The sequence below is a fragment of the Bufo gargarizans genome, chromosome 3 (assembly GCF_014858855.1).
Source record: "Bufo gargarizans isolate SCDJY-AF-19 chromosome 3, ASM1485885v1, whole genome shotgun sequence".
Classification (NCBI taxonomy): Eukaryota; Metazoa; Chordata; class Amphibia; order Anura; family Bufonidae; genus Bufo; species Bufo gargarizans.
In genome coordinates this window covers 37,861,653-37,879,892 of record NC_058082.1, presented here as the reverse complement: position 1 = coordinate 37,879,892, position 18,240 = coordinate 37,861,653, and the positions used below count along the sequence as shown (strand labels likewise).

The window sequence follows — 18,240 nt, the reverse complement described above, 5'->3', positions numbered from 1 at the left end:
GGTGGCCTCTCACCGCGCAGTGCCGTGCTGCGCCGGAGCTCCTCCCCCATCCCCATTATAGTCAATGGGGACGGAGCAGCGGTCCAGCGAAATAGCGGCAGGACGGATCCGACAGGCTGAACAGCCTGCCAGATCCGTCCTGCCGCAAGTATAAAAGTACCCTTAGTCTGTCATATAAGAGTATGCCCCCCAAAAGAAGGAAGGGGCGCCCTCCTTATCACTGCTGGCATCTCTTTTTAAAGGGGTTCTTTCATTTAACTGATGATCTATCCTCTGGATAGATCATTAGCATCTGATCAGTGGGGATCCGACACCCGGGACCCCCGCCGATCAGCTGTTTGAGAAGGCAGCGGTGCTCCAGCAGCGCCGCTGCCTTCTCACTGTTTACCGCCGGGCCGCCGGCCCACTGACGTCACGACTAGTATCAACTAGCGTGGGCGCGGCTAAGCTCCATTCAAGTGAACAGAGCTTAGCCCCGCCCACGCTAGTTGATACTAGTCGTGACGTCAGTGAGCCGGCGGTAAACAGTGAGAAGGCTGCGGCGCTGCTGGATCGCCGCTGCCTTCTCAAATAACTGATCAGCGGTGGTCCCGGGTGTCAGACCCCCACTGATCAGATGCTAATGATCTATCCAGAGGATAGATCATCAGTTAAGTGAAAGTGCGGAACCCCTTTAACTTCAGAATCAAACTCTTACTTAGTTACTAATTACAGCACACACCCCTGTAGTGTCCACCATCAGACAGGGGAGGAGAGAAAAGAAACCCCAGAACTAGAGTGTCAGTGTGCCCCCCATGTTGGGGGGCACACTCTAGTTCTGGGGTTTCTTCCCTCCCCTGTCTGATGGTGGACACTAGAGGGGTGTGTGCTGTAATTAGTAAGTGAGAGTCTGATGATCTGAATTCTTTGAAGTTAAAAAGAGCTGCCTGCAGACCTGCAAGGATAAGGAGGGCGCCCCTTGCTTCTGGGGGCCCCACTCTGCAGGCAGCTCTTTTTAACTTAAGAATTTAGATCAAGTATCTCAGAAACTTCTTTCTCACTTTCTTAAATTCACTTTAAGTGAATCACTTACTTTTAGAGTCACAGCAGCAGCAGGCAGTGGCACAGACTGGAGAGTGGAGACCAGTGAGGAGTGAGTGAGGTTCCTCTCTCTCACTCTGAGCTGCTCACCTCAGACTGGTTTCTGGCAGTCAGAGAGAGCAAATCTGACTGGCGCCAGTGCGGCCGGCGGGACCACTCCCTCCCTAGTCCCTCCACTCCAGTCTCCAGGTACACCCCCAGCCCGGCCCCCTCCACCTCCTGAGTCCGCCTCCTCCCTGTAGTTACTAGGAATCATTCTTCCATTCCAATTTCCTGCGCTGCGGCGCTGGTGCCTGGCTCCACCTCCGTGCCGTCCCTCAGGTACGCCCCCGTTCCAGCCCCTACCGCCTACCTCATCTGCTGCTCGTGCAGCCGTGCGCCCCGCCTGCTCCAGTCCTGACCTGACTCCTTCGGCTTCTCCCTGGCCAGGCCCGAGCTGCGGACCGCCCGCGCCCTACCCACTACACTAGTCTAGTGTAGTGGGCGGGCGGGCGGGCCTGGCTGCCTGTAGTGTCACCGTGTGTGTGTTAATAAAAAAAATAAAAAAACAGAAGGCGGTCCGGACTGGCCCCCAGTGGCGTAGGGCCCCATAGCCACTGCTATGGTTGCTATGGCGATCCCTACGCCACTGCTTCCTCATCTTCCAGCTCCTGCTCCTCGACAACTTGATCAATGACACGACGCAATGCACGCTCCAGAAAGAAGGCGTAAGGTACGATGTCACTGATGGCGCCCTGGCTGCGACTGACCAGTTTGGTGATCTCATCTGACCAGAAGTCTGCATGCGTCGCGCATGAATAGCCACTGGCGCGGTGAAAAAAAAAACAAGCTCCCCAAAACCTGTCCTACCGAAGAGTTCATACAGGTAGTTGTTAACGGCACGTTTCTGCTGGAGCAGCCTATCAAGCATATACAAGGTGGAGTTCCAGCGCGTCGAGCAGTCACAAATCAGACGTCTGACGGGCAGGTGAGCCATGGCCGTGTAAGATCTTCTAAAATGGCCAGAGATTTTCCCGGCCTGCCGCAAGATCTCATGGACCCCGGGGTATTTGGCAATGATTCGCTGCACTACTAAGTTCAGGACGTGTGCCATGCACGGCACGTGTGTCATTTTGCCATGTTTCAGCGCGCTCAGCAGATTGGCACCGTTGTCGCACACCACTTTACCAACTGTCAAATTGAGCGGGGTTAGCCACTGATCGGCCTGTGACCGCATAGCTGAAAGCAGTGCAAGACCGGTGTGGCCCTTGGCTTCCAGGCACAACAGCCGCAGAACAGCATGGCAACGTCTCACCTGGCACGTCAAATAGGTTCTGGGGAGCTTGGGGGGTGCAGCAGAAGAGGTGGTAGCAGTTGAAAAGGAGGAGTCAGCCGAGGAGGAGACAGAGGATGGAGTAGGAGGAGGAGAAGAAGAGGCAGGCCTGCATGCAATCCGCGGCGGTAACACCAAATCCACACGGGTACCATGGGTTGCATGCTTGACAGCCGTCAGAAGGTTCACCCAGTGGGCAGTAAAAGTTATGTACCTTCCCTGCCCGTGTTTGCTAGACCACGTGTCTGTGGTCAGATGTGTCTTGGCACCGACACTGTGTGCCAGAGATACATTCACTTGCCGCTGAACATGGCCATATAGCTCTGGGAGAAATATTTCATTGCGGTGTGCCAATGGGCACAAATTTTCTAAAAGCCTCAGAATACACCAGTTTATATGGCAGTAGTTGGCAGGCTAGCAGTTCCGACAAGCCGGCGATCAGCCGTTGGGCAAGAGGGCAAAAGGGTTATCCGGCATCATCAACTTTTTACGTTCGAACATTTGGGCCACGGAAGCCTGCCTTTTGCCAGTTGAACGCGACAACGGCACGGTGGAAGGTGGAGAGGAAGACAAATGGGAGGAGAGAGGAGAAGAGGCAGGACGTGGAGTGTGGCTTTGTGGGTTCTGACGGTGTTGCTCCCACTGGGCTTGGTGATGGGAGGCCAGGTGCCTTATTAAGGCGGTCGTCCCTAGGTGAGTGTTGGGCTTACCGCAACTTATGCGTTGACAGTAGAGTTGAGCGAACACCTGGATGTTCGGGTTCGAGAAGTTCGGCCGAACATCCCGGAAATGTTCGGGTTCGGGATCCGAACCCGATCCGAACTTCGTCCCGAACCCGAACCCCATTGAAGTCAATGGGGACCCGAACTTTTCGGCACTAAAAAGGCTGTAAAACAGCCCAGGAAAGAGCTAGAGGGCTGCAAAAGGCAGCAACATGTAGGTAAATCCCCTGCAAACAAATGTGGATAGGGAAATGAATTAAAATAAAAATTAAATAAATAAAAATTAACCAAAATCAATTGGAGAGAGGTTCCATAGCAGAGAATCTGGCTTCCCGTCACCCACCACTGGAACAGTCCATTCTCAGATATTTAGGCCCCGGCACCCAGGCAGAGGAGAGAGGTCCCGTAACAGAGAATCTGTCTTCATGTCAGCAGAGAATTAGTCTGCATGTCATAGCAGAGAATGAGGCTTCACGTCAGCCACCACTGCAACAGTCCATTGGCATATATTTAGGCCCAGCACACACACAGGCAGAGGAGAGAGGTCCCGTAACAGAGAATCTGGCTTCATGTCAGCAGAGAATCAGTCTGCATGTCATAGCAGAGAATCAGGCTTCACGTCAGCCACCACTGCAACAGTCCATTGTCATAAATTTAGGCCCAGCACCCAGGCAGAGGAGAGAGGTCCCGTAACAGAGAATCTGGCTTCATGTCAGCAGAGAATCAGTCTTCATATCATAGCAGAGAATCAGGCTTCACGTCACCCACCACTGTAAGAGTCAATTTTCATAAATTTAGGCCCAGAACCCAGGCAGAGGAGAAAGGTCCCGTAACAGACAATCTGGCTTCATGTCAGCAGAGAATCAGTCTTCATATCATAGCAGAGAATCAGGCTTCACGTCACCCACCACTGTAAGAGTCAATTTTCATAAATTTAGGCCCAGAACCCAGGCAGAGGAGAAAGGTCCCGTAACAGACAATCTGGCTTCATGTCAGCAGAGAATCAGTCTTCATATCATAGCAGAGAATCAGGCTTCACGTCACCCACCACTGTAAGAGTCAATTTTCATAAATTTAGGCCCAGAACCCAGGCAGAGGAGAAAGGTCCCGTAACAGACAATCTGGCTTCATGTCAGCAGAGAATCAGTCTTCATATCATAGCAGAGAATCAGGCTTCACGTCACCCACCACTGTAAGAGTCAATTTTCATAAATTTAGGCCCAGAACCCAGGCAGAGGAGAAAGGTCCCATAACAGACAATCTGGCTTCATGTCAGCAGAGAATCAGTCTTCATATCATAGCAGAGAATCAGGCTTCACGTCACCCACCACTGTAAGAGTCAATTTTCATAAATTTAGGCCCAGAACCCAGGCAGAGGAGAAAGGTCCCGTAACAGACAATCTGGCTTCATGTCAGCAGAGAATCAGTCTTCATATCATAGCAGAGAATCAGGCTTCACGTCACCCACCACTGTAAGAGTCAATTTTCATAAATTTAGGCCCAGAACCCAGGTAGAGGAGAAAGGTCCCGTAACAGACAATCTGGCTTCATGACAGCAGAGAATCAGTCTGCATGTCATAGCAGAGAATCAGGCTTCACGTCAGCCACCACTGCAACAGTCCATTGTCATAAATTTAGGCCCAGCACCCAGGCAGAGGAGAGAGGTCCCGTAACAGAGGATCTGGCTTCATGTCAGCAGAGAATCAGTCTGCATGTCATAGCAGAGAATGAGGCTTCACGTCAGCCACCACTGCAACAGTCCATTGGCATATATTTAGGCCCAGCACACACACAGGCAGAGGAGAGAGGTCCCGTAACAGACAATCTGGCTTCATGTCAGCAGAGAATTAGTCTGCATGTCATAGCAGAGAATGAGGCTTCACGTCACCCACCACTGCAACAGTCCATTGGCATATATTCAGGCCCAGCACCCAGGCAGAGGAGAGAGGTCCCGTAACAGAGGATCTGGCTTCATGTCAGCAGAGAATCAGTCTGCATGTCATAGCAGAGAATCAGGCTTCACGTCAGCCACCACTGCAACAGTCCATTGTCATAAATTTAGGCCCAGCACCCAGGCAGAGGAGAGAGGTCCCGTAACAGAGGATCTGGCTTCATGTCAGCAGAGAATCAGTCTGCATGTCATAGCAGAGAATCAGGCTTCACGTCAGCCACCACTGCAACAGTCCATTGTCATAAATTTAGGCCCAGCACCCAGGCAGAGGAGAGAGGTCCCGTAACAGACAATCTGGCTTCATGTCAGCAGAGAATTAGTCTGCATGTCATAGCAGAGAATCAGGCTTCATGTCAGCCACCACTGCAACAGTCCATTGGCATATATTTAGGCCTAGCACACAGGCAGAGGAGAGGTTCATTCAACTTTGGGTAGCATCGCAATATAATGGTAAAATGAAAATAAAAATAGGATTGAATGAGGAAGTGCCCTGGAGTCCAATAATATATGGTTATGGGGAGGTAGTTAATGTCTAATCTGGACAAGGGACGGACAGGTCCTGTGGGATCCATGCCTGGTTCATTTTTATGAACGTCAGCTTGTCCACATTGGCTGTAGACAGGCGGCTGCGTTTGTCTGTAATGACGCCCCCTGCCGTGCTGAATACACGTTCAGACAAAACGCTGGCTGCCGGGCAGGCCAGCACCTCCAAGGCATAAAAGGCTAGCTCTGGCCACGTGGACAATTTAGAGACCCAGAAGTTGAATGGGGCCGAACCATCAGTCAGTACGTGGAGGGGTGTGCACACGTACTGTTCCACCATGTTAGTGAAATGTTGCCTCCTGCTAACACGTTGCGTATCAGGTGGTGGTGCAGTTAGCTGTGGCGTGTTGACAAAAGTTTTCCACATCTCTGCCATGCTAACCCTGCCCTCAGAGGAGCTGGCCGTGACACAGCTGCCTTGGCGACCTCTTGCTCCTCCTCTGCCTTGGCCTTGGGCTTCCACTTGTTCCCCTGTGACATTTGGGAATGCTCTCAGTAGCGCGTCTACCAACGTGCGCTTGTACTCGCGCATCTTCCTATCACGCTCCAGTGCAGGAAGTAAGGTGGGCACATTGTCTTTGTAGCGTGGATCCAGCAGGGTGGCAACCCAGTAGTCCGCACAGGTTAAAATGTGGGCAACTCTGCTGTCGTTGCGCAGGCACTGCAGCATGTAGTCGCTCATGTGTGCCAGGCTGCCCAGGGGTAAGGACAAGCTGTCCTCTGTGGGAGGCGTATCGTCATCGTCCTGCCTTTCCCCCCAGCCACGCACCAGTGATGGACCCGAGCTGCGTTGGGTGCCACCCCGCTGTGACCATGCTTCATCCTCATCCTCCTCCACCTCCTCCTCATCCTCGTCCTCCTCGTCCTCCAGTAGTGGGCCCTGGCTGGCCACATTTGTACCTGGCCTCTGCTGTTGCAAAAAACCTCCCTCTGAGTCACTTCGAAGAGACTGGCCTGAAAGTGCTAAAAATGACCCCTCTTCCTCATCCTCCTCCTCCTCCTCCTGGGCCACCTCCTGTTCCATCATCGCCCTAAGTGTTTTCTCAAGGAGACATAGAAGTGGTATTGTAACGCTGATAACGGTGTCATCGCCACTGGCCATGTTGGTGGAGTACTCGAAACAGCGCAACAGGGCACACAGGTCTCGCATGGAGGCCCAGTCATTGGTGGTGAAGTGGTGCTGTTCTGTAGTGCGACTGACCCGTGCGTGCTGCAGCTGAAACTCCACTATGGCCTGCTGCTGCTCGCACAGTCTGTCCAGCATGTGCAAGGTGGAGTTCCACCTGGTGGGCACGTCGCATATGAGGCGGTGAGCGGGAAGGCCGAAGTTACGCTGTAGCGCAGACAGGCGAGCAGCGGCAGGATGTGAACGCCGGAAGCGCGAACAGACGGCCCGCACTTTATGCAGCAGCTCTGACATGTCGGGGTAGTTGTGAATGAACTTCTGCACCACCAAATTCAGCACATGCGCCAAGCAAGGGATGTGCGTCAAATTGGCTAGTCCCAGAGCTGCAACGAGATTTCGCCCATTATCACACACCACCAGGCCGGGCTTGAGGCTCACCGGCAGCAACCACTCGTCGGTCTGTTGTTCAATACCCCGCCACAACTCCTGTGCGGTGTGGGGCCTGTCCCCCAAACATATGAGTTTCAGAATGGCCTGCTGACGTTTACCCCGGGCTGTGCTGAAGTTGGTGGTGAAGGTGTGTGGCTGACTGGATGAGCAGGTGGAAGAAGAGGAGGAGGAAGCCGAGAAGGAGGAGGTGGCAACAGGAGGCAAAGAATGTTGCCCTGCGATCCTTGGCGGCGGAAGGACGTGCGCCAAACAGCTCTCCGCCTGGGGCCCGAGCTGCCACTACATTTACCCAGTGTGCAGTTAGGGAGATATAGCGTCCCTGGCCGTGCTTACTGGTCCACGTATCTGTGGTTAGGTGGACCTTGCTACAGATGGCGTTGCGCAGTGCACACTTGATTTTATCGGATACTTGGTTGTGCAGGGAAGGCACGGCTCTCTTGGAGAAGTAGTGCCGGCTGGGAACAACATACTGTGGGACAGCAAGCGACATGAGCTGTTTGAAGCTGTCTGTGTCCACCAGCCTAAATGACAGCATTTCATAGGCCAGTAGTTTAGAAATGCTGGCATTCAGGGCCAGGGATCGAGGGTGGCTAGGTGGGAATTTACGCTTTCTATCAAATGTTTGTGAGATGGAGAGCTGAACGCTGGCGTGTGACATGGTTGAGACGCTTGGTGACGGAGGTGGTGGTGGTGGTGTTGGTGGTACATCCCCTGTTTGCTGGGCGGCAGGTGCCAACGTTCCTCCAGAGGCGGAGGAAGAGGCCGAGGCGGCAGCAGCAGAATAGGCCGAGGCGGCAGCAGCAGAAGAGGTAGCAGGGGGAGCCTGAGTGACTTCCTTGGTTTTAAGGTGTTTACTCCACTGCAGTTCATGCTTTGCATGCAGGTGCCTGGTCATGCAGGTTGTGCTCAGGTTCAGAACGTTAATGCCTCGCTTCAGGCTCTGATGGCACAGCGTGCAAACCACTCGGGTCTTGTCGTCAGCACATTGTTTGAAGAAGTGCCATGCCAGGGAACTCCTTGAAGCTGCCTTTGGGGTGCTCGGTCCCAGATGGCGGCGGTCAGTAGCAGGCGGAGTCTCTTGGCGGCGGGTGTTCTGCTTTTGCCCACTGCTCCCTCTTTTGCTACGCTGTTGGCTCGGTCTCACCACTGCCTCTTCCTCCGAACTGTGAAAGTCAGTGGCACGACCTTCATTCCATGTGGGGTCTAGGACCTCATCGTCCCCTGCATCGTCTTCCACCCAGTCTTGATCCCTGACCTCCTGTTCAGTCTGCACACTGCAGAAAGACGCAGCAGTTGGCACCTGTGTTTCGTCATCATCAGAGACATGCTGAGGTGGTATTCCCATGTCCTCATCATCAGGAAACATAAGTGGTTGTGCGTCAGTGCATTCTATGTCTTTCACCGCTGGGGAAGGGCTAGGTGGATGCCCTTGGGAAACCCTGCCAGCGGAGTCTTCAAACAGCATAAGAGACTGCTGCATAACTTGAGGCTGAGACAGTTTCCCTGGTATGCATGGGGGTGATGTGACAGACTGATGGGGTTGGTTTTCAGGCGCCATCTGTGCGCTTTCTGCAGAAGACTGGGTGGGAGATAATGTGAACGTGCTGGATCCACTGTCGGCCACCCAATTGACTAATGCCTGTACCTGCTCAGGCCTTACCATCCTTAGAACGGCATTGGGCCCCACCATATATCGCTGTAAATTCTGGCGGCTACTGGGACCTGAGGTAGTTGGTACACTAGGACGTGTGGATGTGGCAGAACGGCCACGTCCTCTCCCAGCACCAGAGGGTCCACTAACACCACCACGACCATGTCCACGTCCGCGTCCCTTACTAGATGTTTTTGTCATTGTTATGGTTCACCACAACAACAAATATATTATTTGGCCCAATGTATTGTATTCAAATTCAGCGGGATATAAATTTGAGGCCTAGTATTTAGGCGCTGGGTGACCGGTATGGATTTAGTGACAGAATTAGACTTGGAAATGCACAGAAGCGTGTGTGTGAAGTTATTCTGAATGACCCTATGTGCACCTTCAATATTATATACCCTTTTAGGGATAGATTTCAAATAGCTCTGATATAGCAGAAACCACTAAATTATGAAATTGCTAAATTGGGAATTGTACTTCAACCCAGAACAAAAAATGTGCTTTGACGGACACTAAATATCTTGCCCAGCAACAACAGTACAGCGGTGGGTAACGAGAGATTTAGAGGGATTTAAATTTGAGGCCTAGTATTTAGGCGCTGGGTCACCGGTATGGATTTAGTGACAGAATTAGACTTGGAAATGCACAGAAGCGTGTGTGTGAAGTTATTCTGAATGACCCTATGTGCACCTTCAATATTATATACCCTTTTAGGGATAGATTTCAAATAGCTCTGATATAGCAGAAACCACTAAATTATGAAATTGCTAAATTGGGAATTGTACTTCAACCCAGAACAAAAAATGTGCTTTGACGGACACTAAATATCTTGCCCAGCAACAACAGTACAGCGGTGGGTAACGAGAGATTTAGAGGGATTTAAATTTGAGGCCTAGTATTTAGGCGCTGGGTCACCGGTATGGATTTAGTGACAGAATTAGACTTGGAAATGCACAGAAGCGTGTGTGTGAAGTTATTCTGAATGACCCTATGTGCACCTTCAATATTATATACCCTTTTAGGGATAGATTTCAAATAGCTCTGATATAGCAGAAACCACTAAATTATGAAATTGCTAAATTGGGAATTGTACTTCAACCCAGAACAAAAAATGTGCTTTGACGGACACTAAATATCTTGCCCAGCAACAACAGTACAGCGGTGGGTAACGAGAGATTTAGAGGGATTTAAATTTGAGGCCTAGTATTTAGGCGCTGGGTCACCGGTATGGATTTAGTGACAGAATTAGACTTGGAAATGCACAGAAGCGTGTGTGTGAAGTTATTCTGAATGACCCTATGTGCACCTTCAATATTATATACCCTTTTAGGGATAGATTTCAAATAGCTCTGATATAGCAGAAACCACTAAATTATGAAATTGCTAAATTGGGAATTGTACTTCAACCCAGAACAAAAAATGTGCTTTGACGGACACTAAATATCTTGCCCAGCAACAACAGTACAGCGGTGGGTAACGAGAGATTTAGAGGGATTTAAATTTGAGGCCTAGTATTTAGGCGCTGGGTCACCGGTATGGATTTAGTGACAGAATTAGACTTGGAAATGCACAGAAGCGTGTGTGTGAAGTTATTCTGAATGACCCTATGTGCACCTTCAATATTATATACCCTTTTAGGGATAGATTTCAAATAGCTCTGATATAGCAGAAACCACTAAATTATGAAATTGCTAAATTGGGAATTGTACTTCAACCCAGAACAAAAAATGTGCTTTGACGGACACTAAATATCTTGCCCAGCAACAACAGTACAGCGGTGGGTAACGAGAGATTTAGAGGGATTTAAATTTGAGGCCTAGTATTTAGGCGCTGGGTCACCGGTATGGATTTAGTGACAGAATTAGACTTGGAAATGCACAGAAGCGTGTGTGTGAAGTTATTCTGAATGACCCTATGTGCACCTTCAATATTATATACCCTTTTAGGGATAGATTTCAAATAGCTCTGATATAGCAGGAACCACTAAATTATGAAATTGCTAAATTGGGAATTGTACTTCAACCCAGAACAAAAAATGTGCTTTGACGGACACTAAATATCTTGCCCAGCAACAACAGTACAGCGGTGGGTAACGAGAGATTTAGAGGGATTTAAATTTGAGGCCTAGTATTTAGGCGCTGGGTCACCGGTATGGATTTAGTGACAGAATTAGACTTGGAAATGCACAGAAGCGTGTGTGTGAAGTTATTCTGAATGACCCTATGTGCACCTTCAATATTATATACCCTTTTAGGGATAGATTTCAAATAGCTCTGATATAGCAGGAACCACTAAATTATGAAATTGCTAAATTGGGAATTGTACTTCAACCCAGAACAAAAAATGTGCTTTGACGGACACTAAATATCTTGCCCAGCAACAACAGTACAGCGGTGGGTAACGAGAGATTTAGAGGGATTTAAATTTGAGGCCTAGTATTTAGGCGCTGGGTCACCGGTATGGATTTAGTGACAGAATTAGACTTGGAAATGCACAGAAGCGTGTGTGTGAAGTTATTCTGAATGACCCTATGTGCACCTTCAATATTATATACCCTTTTAGGGATAGATTTCAAATAGCTCTGATATAGCAGAAACCACTAAATTATGAAATTGCTAAATTGGGAATTGTACTTCAACCCAGAACAAAAAATGTGCTTTGACGGACACTAAATATCTTGCCCAGCAACAACAGTACAGCGGTGGGTAACGAGAGATTTAGAGGGATTTAAATTTGAGGCCTAGTATTTAGGCGCTGGGTGACAGGTATGGGTTTAGTGACAGAATTAGACTTGGAAATACACAGTAGCGGGTGTGTGTGAAGTTATTCTGAATGACCCTATGTGCACCTTCAATATTATATACCCTTTTAGGGATAGATTTCAAATAGCTCTGATATAGCAGAAACCACTAAATTATGAAATTGCTAAATTGGGAATTGTACTTCAACCCAGAACAAAAAATGTGCTTTGACGGACACTAAATATCTTGCCCAGCAACAACAGTACAGCGGTGGGTAACGAGAGATTTAGAGGGATTTAAATTTGAGGCCTAGTATTTAGGCGCTGGGTCACCGGTATGGATTTAGTGACAGAATTAGACTTGGAAATGCACAGAAGCGTGTGTGTGAAGTTATTCTGAATGACCCAATGTGCACCTTCAATATTATATACCCTTTTAGGGATAGATTTCAAATAGCTCTGATATAGCAGAAACCACTAAATTATGAAATTGCTAAATTGGGAATTGTACTTCAACCCAGAACAAAAAATGTGCTTTGACGGACACTAAATATCTTGCCCAGCAACAACAGTACAGCGGTAACGAGAGATTTAGAGGGATTTAAATTTGAGGCCTAGTATTTAGGCGCTGGGTGACAGGTATGGGTTTAGTGACAGAATTAGACTTGGAAATACACAGTAGCGGGTGTGTGTGAAGTTATTCTGAATGACCCAATGTGCACCTTCAATATTATATACCCTTTTTGGGATAGATTTCAAATAGCTCTGATATAGCAGGAACCACTAAATTATGAAATTGCTAAATTGGGAATTGTATTTCAACCCAGAACAAGAAATGTGCTTGAACGGACACTAAATAACTCGCCCAGCTACAGCACTAGGGACAGATTTAGCTGGATATAAATTTGAGGCCTAGTATTTAGGCGCTGGGTGACCGGTATGGATTTAGTGACAGAATTAGACTGGGATATGGCCAAAAAATAAACAGACTATTGCTGGTTAAATGCACTTGGTGTGACAGCTTCACCCTGATGTAGGCTTTAGCCAAAAAACAACCACACCATTGAGGGTTAAATGCACTTGGTGACAGGCGCAGCTTGCCCCTGATTTTGTATATGGCCAAAAAATGAACAGACTATTGCTGGTTAAATGCACTTGGTGTGACAGCTTCACCCTGATGTAGGCTTTAGCCAAAAAACAACCACACCATTGAGGGTTAAATGCACTTGGTGACAGGCGCAGCTTGCCCCTGATTTTGTATATGGCCAAAAAATGAACAGACTATTGCTGGTTAAATGCACTTGGTGTCACAGCTTCACCCTGATGTAGGCTTTAGCCAAAAAACAACCACACCATTGAGGGTTAAATGCACTTGGTGACAGGCGCAGCTTGCCCCTGATTTTGTATATGGCCAAAAAATGAACAGACTATTGCTGGTTAAATGCACTTGGTGTGACAGCTTCACCCTGATGTAGGCTTTAGCCAAAAAACAACCACACCATTGAGGGTTAAATGCACTTGGTCGCAGCTTGTGCTGGCGCACCACAAGACACAAAATGGCCGCCGATCACCCCAGAAAAATGAGACTGACAAACGGTCTGTGCAGCCTAAAAACAGTGAGCAATTGAGGATCAGCAGCTCAATGATCCACAGCTGCAGATCGATCAGTTAATCAAGTCCTTTGGAGGAGTTAATCTGCCTAATCTCGCCCTACTGTCGCATCCGCAACCTCTCCCTACGCTAATCAGAGCAGAGTGACGGGCGGCGCTATGTGACTCCAGCTTAAATAGAGGCTGGGTCACATGGTGCTCTGGCCAATCACAGCCATGCCAATAGTAGGCATGGCTGTGACGGCCTCTTGGGGCAAGTAGTATGACGCTTGTTGATTGGCTGCTTTGCAGCCTTTCAAAAAGCGCCAAGAAAGCGTCACAAAAGCGCCAAGAAAGCGACGAACACCGAACCCGAACCCGGACTTTTACGAAAATGTCCGGGTTCGGGTCCGTGTCACGGACACCCCAAAATTCGGTACGAACCCGAACTATACAGTTCGAGTTCGCTCATCCCTAGTTGACAGCACAGGCTGCAGATGGCAACACTATTGTCAGCAGCTGACACTTTAAAAAAAGCCCACACTGCGGAGTCATGTGCCGGGGGAGCGCCAGATGTGACCGTGCATGGTGGATGGCTCGCTCCAGATACATTTGCAGTCTGCTTTTTGCCTCCTGTGCACTGCAAGTTCTGCCTGCTTCTCCTCCTTCTCCTCCCTATCTGCTGCTCCATCTCTCCCTCTGAACTCCACTCCTCTTCCTCTCTTGTGGGCACCCACATGACATCCATCGACACGTCATCATCGTCACCTTTACCACCACTGACATTAGAGATCTCGGTGTAGGCAGCAACAGCGGGGACCTCCCTCCTTGGGCTGATCTGGGTACTGTCGTCAGACCTCTGGGTGGCGGCCGTTGCTACCTCCTCTTCCTCATCCGATGCTAAGAATGGCTGCGCATCGGTAAGGTCTGGGAATAGATGGGAAAATAATTCCTCTGAGTCGAGTGGAGGGCTATGGTGGTGGTGGTGATGGTGTCTTTAGGGGTGCACACATCAGAGAGTGAGGAGGGTGCTGATACAGAGGATAAAGATGGTGCAGAATCGGAAGGCTGAGTGAGCCACTCGACCAACTCAGGTGCGTCCTTTGACGTAATCCAACACTCCTTCTCCAACTTCCCACTTAGGCTCCGGCCTGGTGCATCTGCCCGACCCCTACCACCCCTGCGGAATGGTCTGCCTCTTCCTCTGCTTGTCATTTTCAAAATGACCCTTTGACAAAGTCCCTATTGAAGAGCAGTATTTATGAAAGCAGGTATATAGAACCCCTTAATAATTATTTGCTGGAAGCAGGTATATCAAACCCCTTAATCAGTTTTTTTGGGGGCAACAACAGGTATATTACACCAGTTGCAATTAGTTATTCCAATAGCGTTTGTTCCTCTGTATAGCTGTGGTATCTCAGCAGAACCGCACACAACTGCTGCACAATACAAATGCACTATATTATACTTTCCATGTCCTTAAAAGGACTTTTGTGGCCCTATTAGCTAGCGTTTGGTGTCCCTAACAGTCTGTCCCTGCTCCACACAGCAACCTCTCCTTACACTGGCAAAAGACTGAATGCAAAATGGTGGCCAGATCAGGTTTATTTATAAGGTTTTTTGCGGCCTCCGTTCCGTTTATTTTGCGGATTGGATGGTTTCCTATTAATTTCTATGGATCCGTTAAAAATGCGGTGGACTCATCCATTTCTTGTCCGCATCAGCTGTCCATGTTTCATGTCCGTAAAAAAAATATGGCATGTCCTATTCTTGTCCGCAAAAAACGGTTTGCGGACCCATAGAAGTCAATGGATCCGCAAAAAATGCGGATGGCCAACAGAAGCCACCCATATGTCATCCGCATCAGTTTTTTTTTTGCAGATGGTTGCTGGGAAACCTGTATATATAAAATTTCAAGAATTACAGCCTTCAGGTTTTTTTGCGGACCGCAAAAAAAAAAGTGAAGACACACGGAAGCACAGCCTACAAAATTTGCGGACAAACGGAACGGTTGTGGATGTAAAAAAAACAGGAACACGGATCCGCAATTTGCGGACCGCATAAAACAACTGTCGTGTGCATGTAGCCTAAATGTTATTAATGTCATAATTTTTTTCAGCTGTTTTTTACCTATTGAGAATACGGAAAAATGCTGGAAAAAAAAATTCAATTGCTTGCTGCTGCGTTTACTGTATTTATAAAAAATTAAATAAAAGTAACCAAACTGGAAAAGTCAGTCGTAAAATAAAAAAAAGAAGTGAAAAAGTGCTTGTCCTGTGTTTCATGTAACATCTGGGAGATGGCATTTTTCAGCAAAAACACCACAAAAAATGCAAAAGTGCTGGAAAAACACCACAGAATACCCGTGAATCCGCCATCAATGTGATGTTTACCTGGAAATTTCGGACTCTGGAAGCAAACCTCCGTGGAAATGAGGATACGGAGACGTGAGAAGGAAGCTTTTGTCACATTCCACCGGGGAATATTGTCTCGGAGAGGAAGGCTTGTCACTGAGTTTATTGACAGTGCTGTATACAGGCTCCGGAGACCTGGAGGAGAGAGACAGAGAGGACGTTACAATAGAGTAGAAAACACCCGGGCAGCGGCCATAACACTTACTGAGGGGATTTATAAACCTGTCTGGAAGAAAACCTGCGCATAGCAACCAATCACAGCACAGCTCTCATCTCATAATCTGCTCTGGTAAAATGAAAGCTGCGCTCTGATTGGTTGCTATGGGCAACTGTTGCCTAAGGCCTCCTGCACATGAACGTGTGCGCCCCGTGCCCGTACTGTGGACCTTATTTGCGGATCCGCAATATACAGGCGCCGTTCTGTGAGCATTCACTTCAATGGGTCCGCAAATCCAGAGATGCGGAATGGTGCGGAACGGAAACACGGAACGGAAGCCCATGAAAGCACTACAGAGTGCTTCCATGGGGTTTTGTCCTGTACTTCCGTTCCGCAAAAAGATAGAACATGTTCTATCTTTTTGTGGAATGGGCGGATCGCGGACCCATTAAAGTGAATGGGCCCGCGATCCGCTGCCGTTGCCCCACGGTCGGTGTTCGTGTGCAGGAAGCCTAAGGCTACTTTCACATTAGCGTTTTCAACCGCTTCAGTTTTGTCCCCATTCATTGTCAATAGGGAGAAAACTGAACTGAACGAAACAGAGTGCACCAGAATGCGTTCCGTTCCGTTTGGTTGCGCTCCCATCGCGGACAGAATAACACTGCAAGCAGCATTTTTCTGTCCGCGATGTGGTGCAGAGCAAGACGGATCCGTCCTGACACACAATGTAAGTCAATGGGGACGGATCCGTTTTATCTGACACAACAGAAAACGGATCCGTCCCCCATTGAATTTCAATAGTGTTCATGATGGATCCTTCAGAAGATATAATACAACTGGATCCATGCGGTTGTATTATGGTGACGGTAGCAAAAAACGCTAATGCGGATGACAGATCGGCAAACAAAAACCCCCCACTAATGTTAAAGTAGCCTAAAGCCTCATGCACACGACCGTTGTGTGTTTTTTGCGGAACTGCACGGACAGCTATTGATATAACTGCCTATGCTTGGCCGCAAAACGGACAAGAATAGGACAGGTTATATTTTTTTTTGCGGACCACGGAACGGAGCAAAGGATACGGACCCCATTGAAGTGAATGGGTCCGCACCAGAGCCGCAAAAACTGCGGCTCGGATGCGGACCAAAACAACGGTCGTGTGCATGAGGCCTAAGCCAAAAGCTTATGACTGACGAGGCATTTACCTCTACCAGGGACCCACAGTCACATAGACAACTGAGCCGGGCCCCTAAGGCTCCATTCACACGTCCGCAAACACGCAAAACACGGACAGCGGCAATGTGTGTTCCGCATTTTGTGGACCGCACATTGCCAGAACTATATAGAATATGCCTATTCTTGTCCGCAATTGCGGACAAGAATAGGACATGTTCTATTTTTTTCGGGAACGGAATTGCGGACGTGTGAATGAAGCCGTAACAGGATCCAGTAAGTACACCAGAACTCATGCTTAGGTTCTGTTCACACGTTGCGTCCACAGTGCATTTTTTATTTTATTTTTGCTCAGGTTTTTTTAACATTGTGGCAAAGGCGCTGCTGTGGTTTTTTTTTGTTTGTAGAAAAAAATGTGTCAAAACGCACAGCGCGGCCGCAACATGTGAACACCATTTATATTTTTATGTGTAGCCGGTCGAGTCCAGCATTAAAGGGTTTCTGTCACCTGAAAAATTGGTATTAAGCTGGCGGACATTAGCGATGTCTATATAACTATATTAGCGCCATCTCACTGCCTACCGCCGTTATTGAAAAAAACTAACTTTTATAATATGCTAATTAGCCTCTCGGAGCAGGAAGGGGGGAGAAGCATTGCCCCTGCTCCTAGAGGCTCCGTTCTCCCACCTCTGGCCACTCACTGCGCCTGCGCCGAATACTGAACGGCGCAAGATCTCCCCAGCGCACAGGGCCGGCAGTTGGAGGTAAAGGCTGCCTGGCCCTGTCAATCTAGTGTAGCCGGCCGTGGCCAGAGGTGGGAGAACGGAGCCCCTGCTCCTAGAGGCTAATTAGCATAATATAAAAGTTTGTTTTTCTCAATAGCGGCGGCAGGCAGTGAGATGGCGCTAATATAGTTATATAGACATCGCTAACGTCCGCCAGCTTAATACCCATTTTTAAGGTGACAGAAACCCTTTAAATGGAACATCATAGTCAGAAAAAAAACACAAGATTTAGGCCGAATGCACACGGCCGTGTTTGCGGCCGAGAGCGGGCCGTGAAAACCCTGCCGGGATTCCTGCTGACTGCTGGAGCGCACGGCGTCATGGGTTGCTATGACGCCGTGCGCTTCATGCAGCCGCTGCTGGACAGTAATACACTATACTAGTGCATTACTGTCCAGCAGCGGCTGCATGAAGCACACGGCGTCATAGCAACCCATGACGCCGTGCGCTCCAGCAGTCAGCAGGAATCCCGGCAGGGTTTTCACGGGCCCGCACTCGGCCGTGTGCATTCGGCCTTAACTGAGTTTTTTTTTTCATTTTG

At 48.8% G+C, this 18,240-nt stretch overlaps 1 protein-coding gene across 1 annotated transcript in view; it reads right to left on the bottom strand.

The window, feature by feature from the left end:
- DLG2 (discs large MAGUK scaffold protein 2) overlaps positions 1-18,240 on the bottom strand; it is a 708,566-nt gene that overhangs the window by 217,953 nt on the left and 472,373 nt on the right. The window contains exon 10 of the mRNA XM_044284933.1: positions 15,564-15,719. Within this exon, the coding sequence (XP_044140868.1) occupies positions 15,564-15,719 (156 nt within the window). The remainder of the gene's footprint in view (positions 1-15,563; positions 15,720-18,240) is intronic.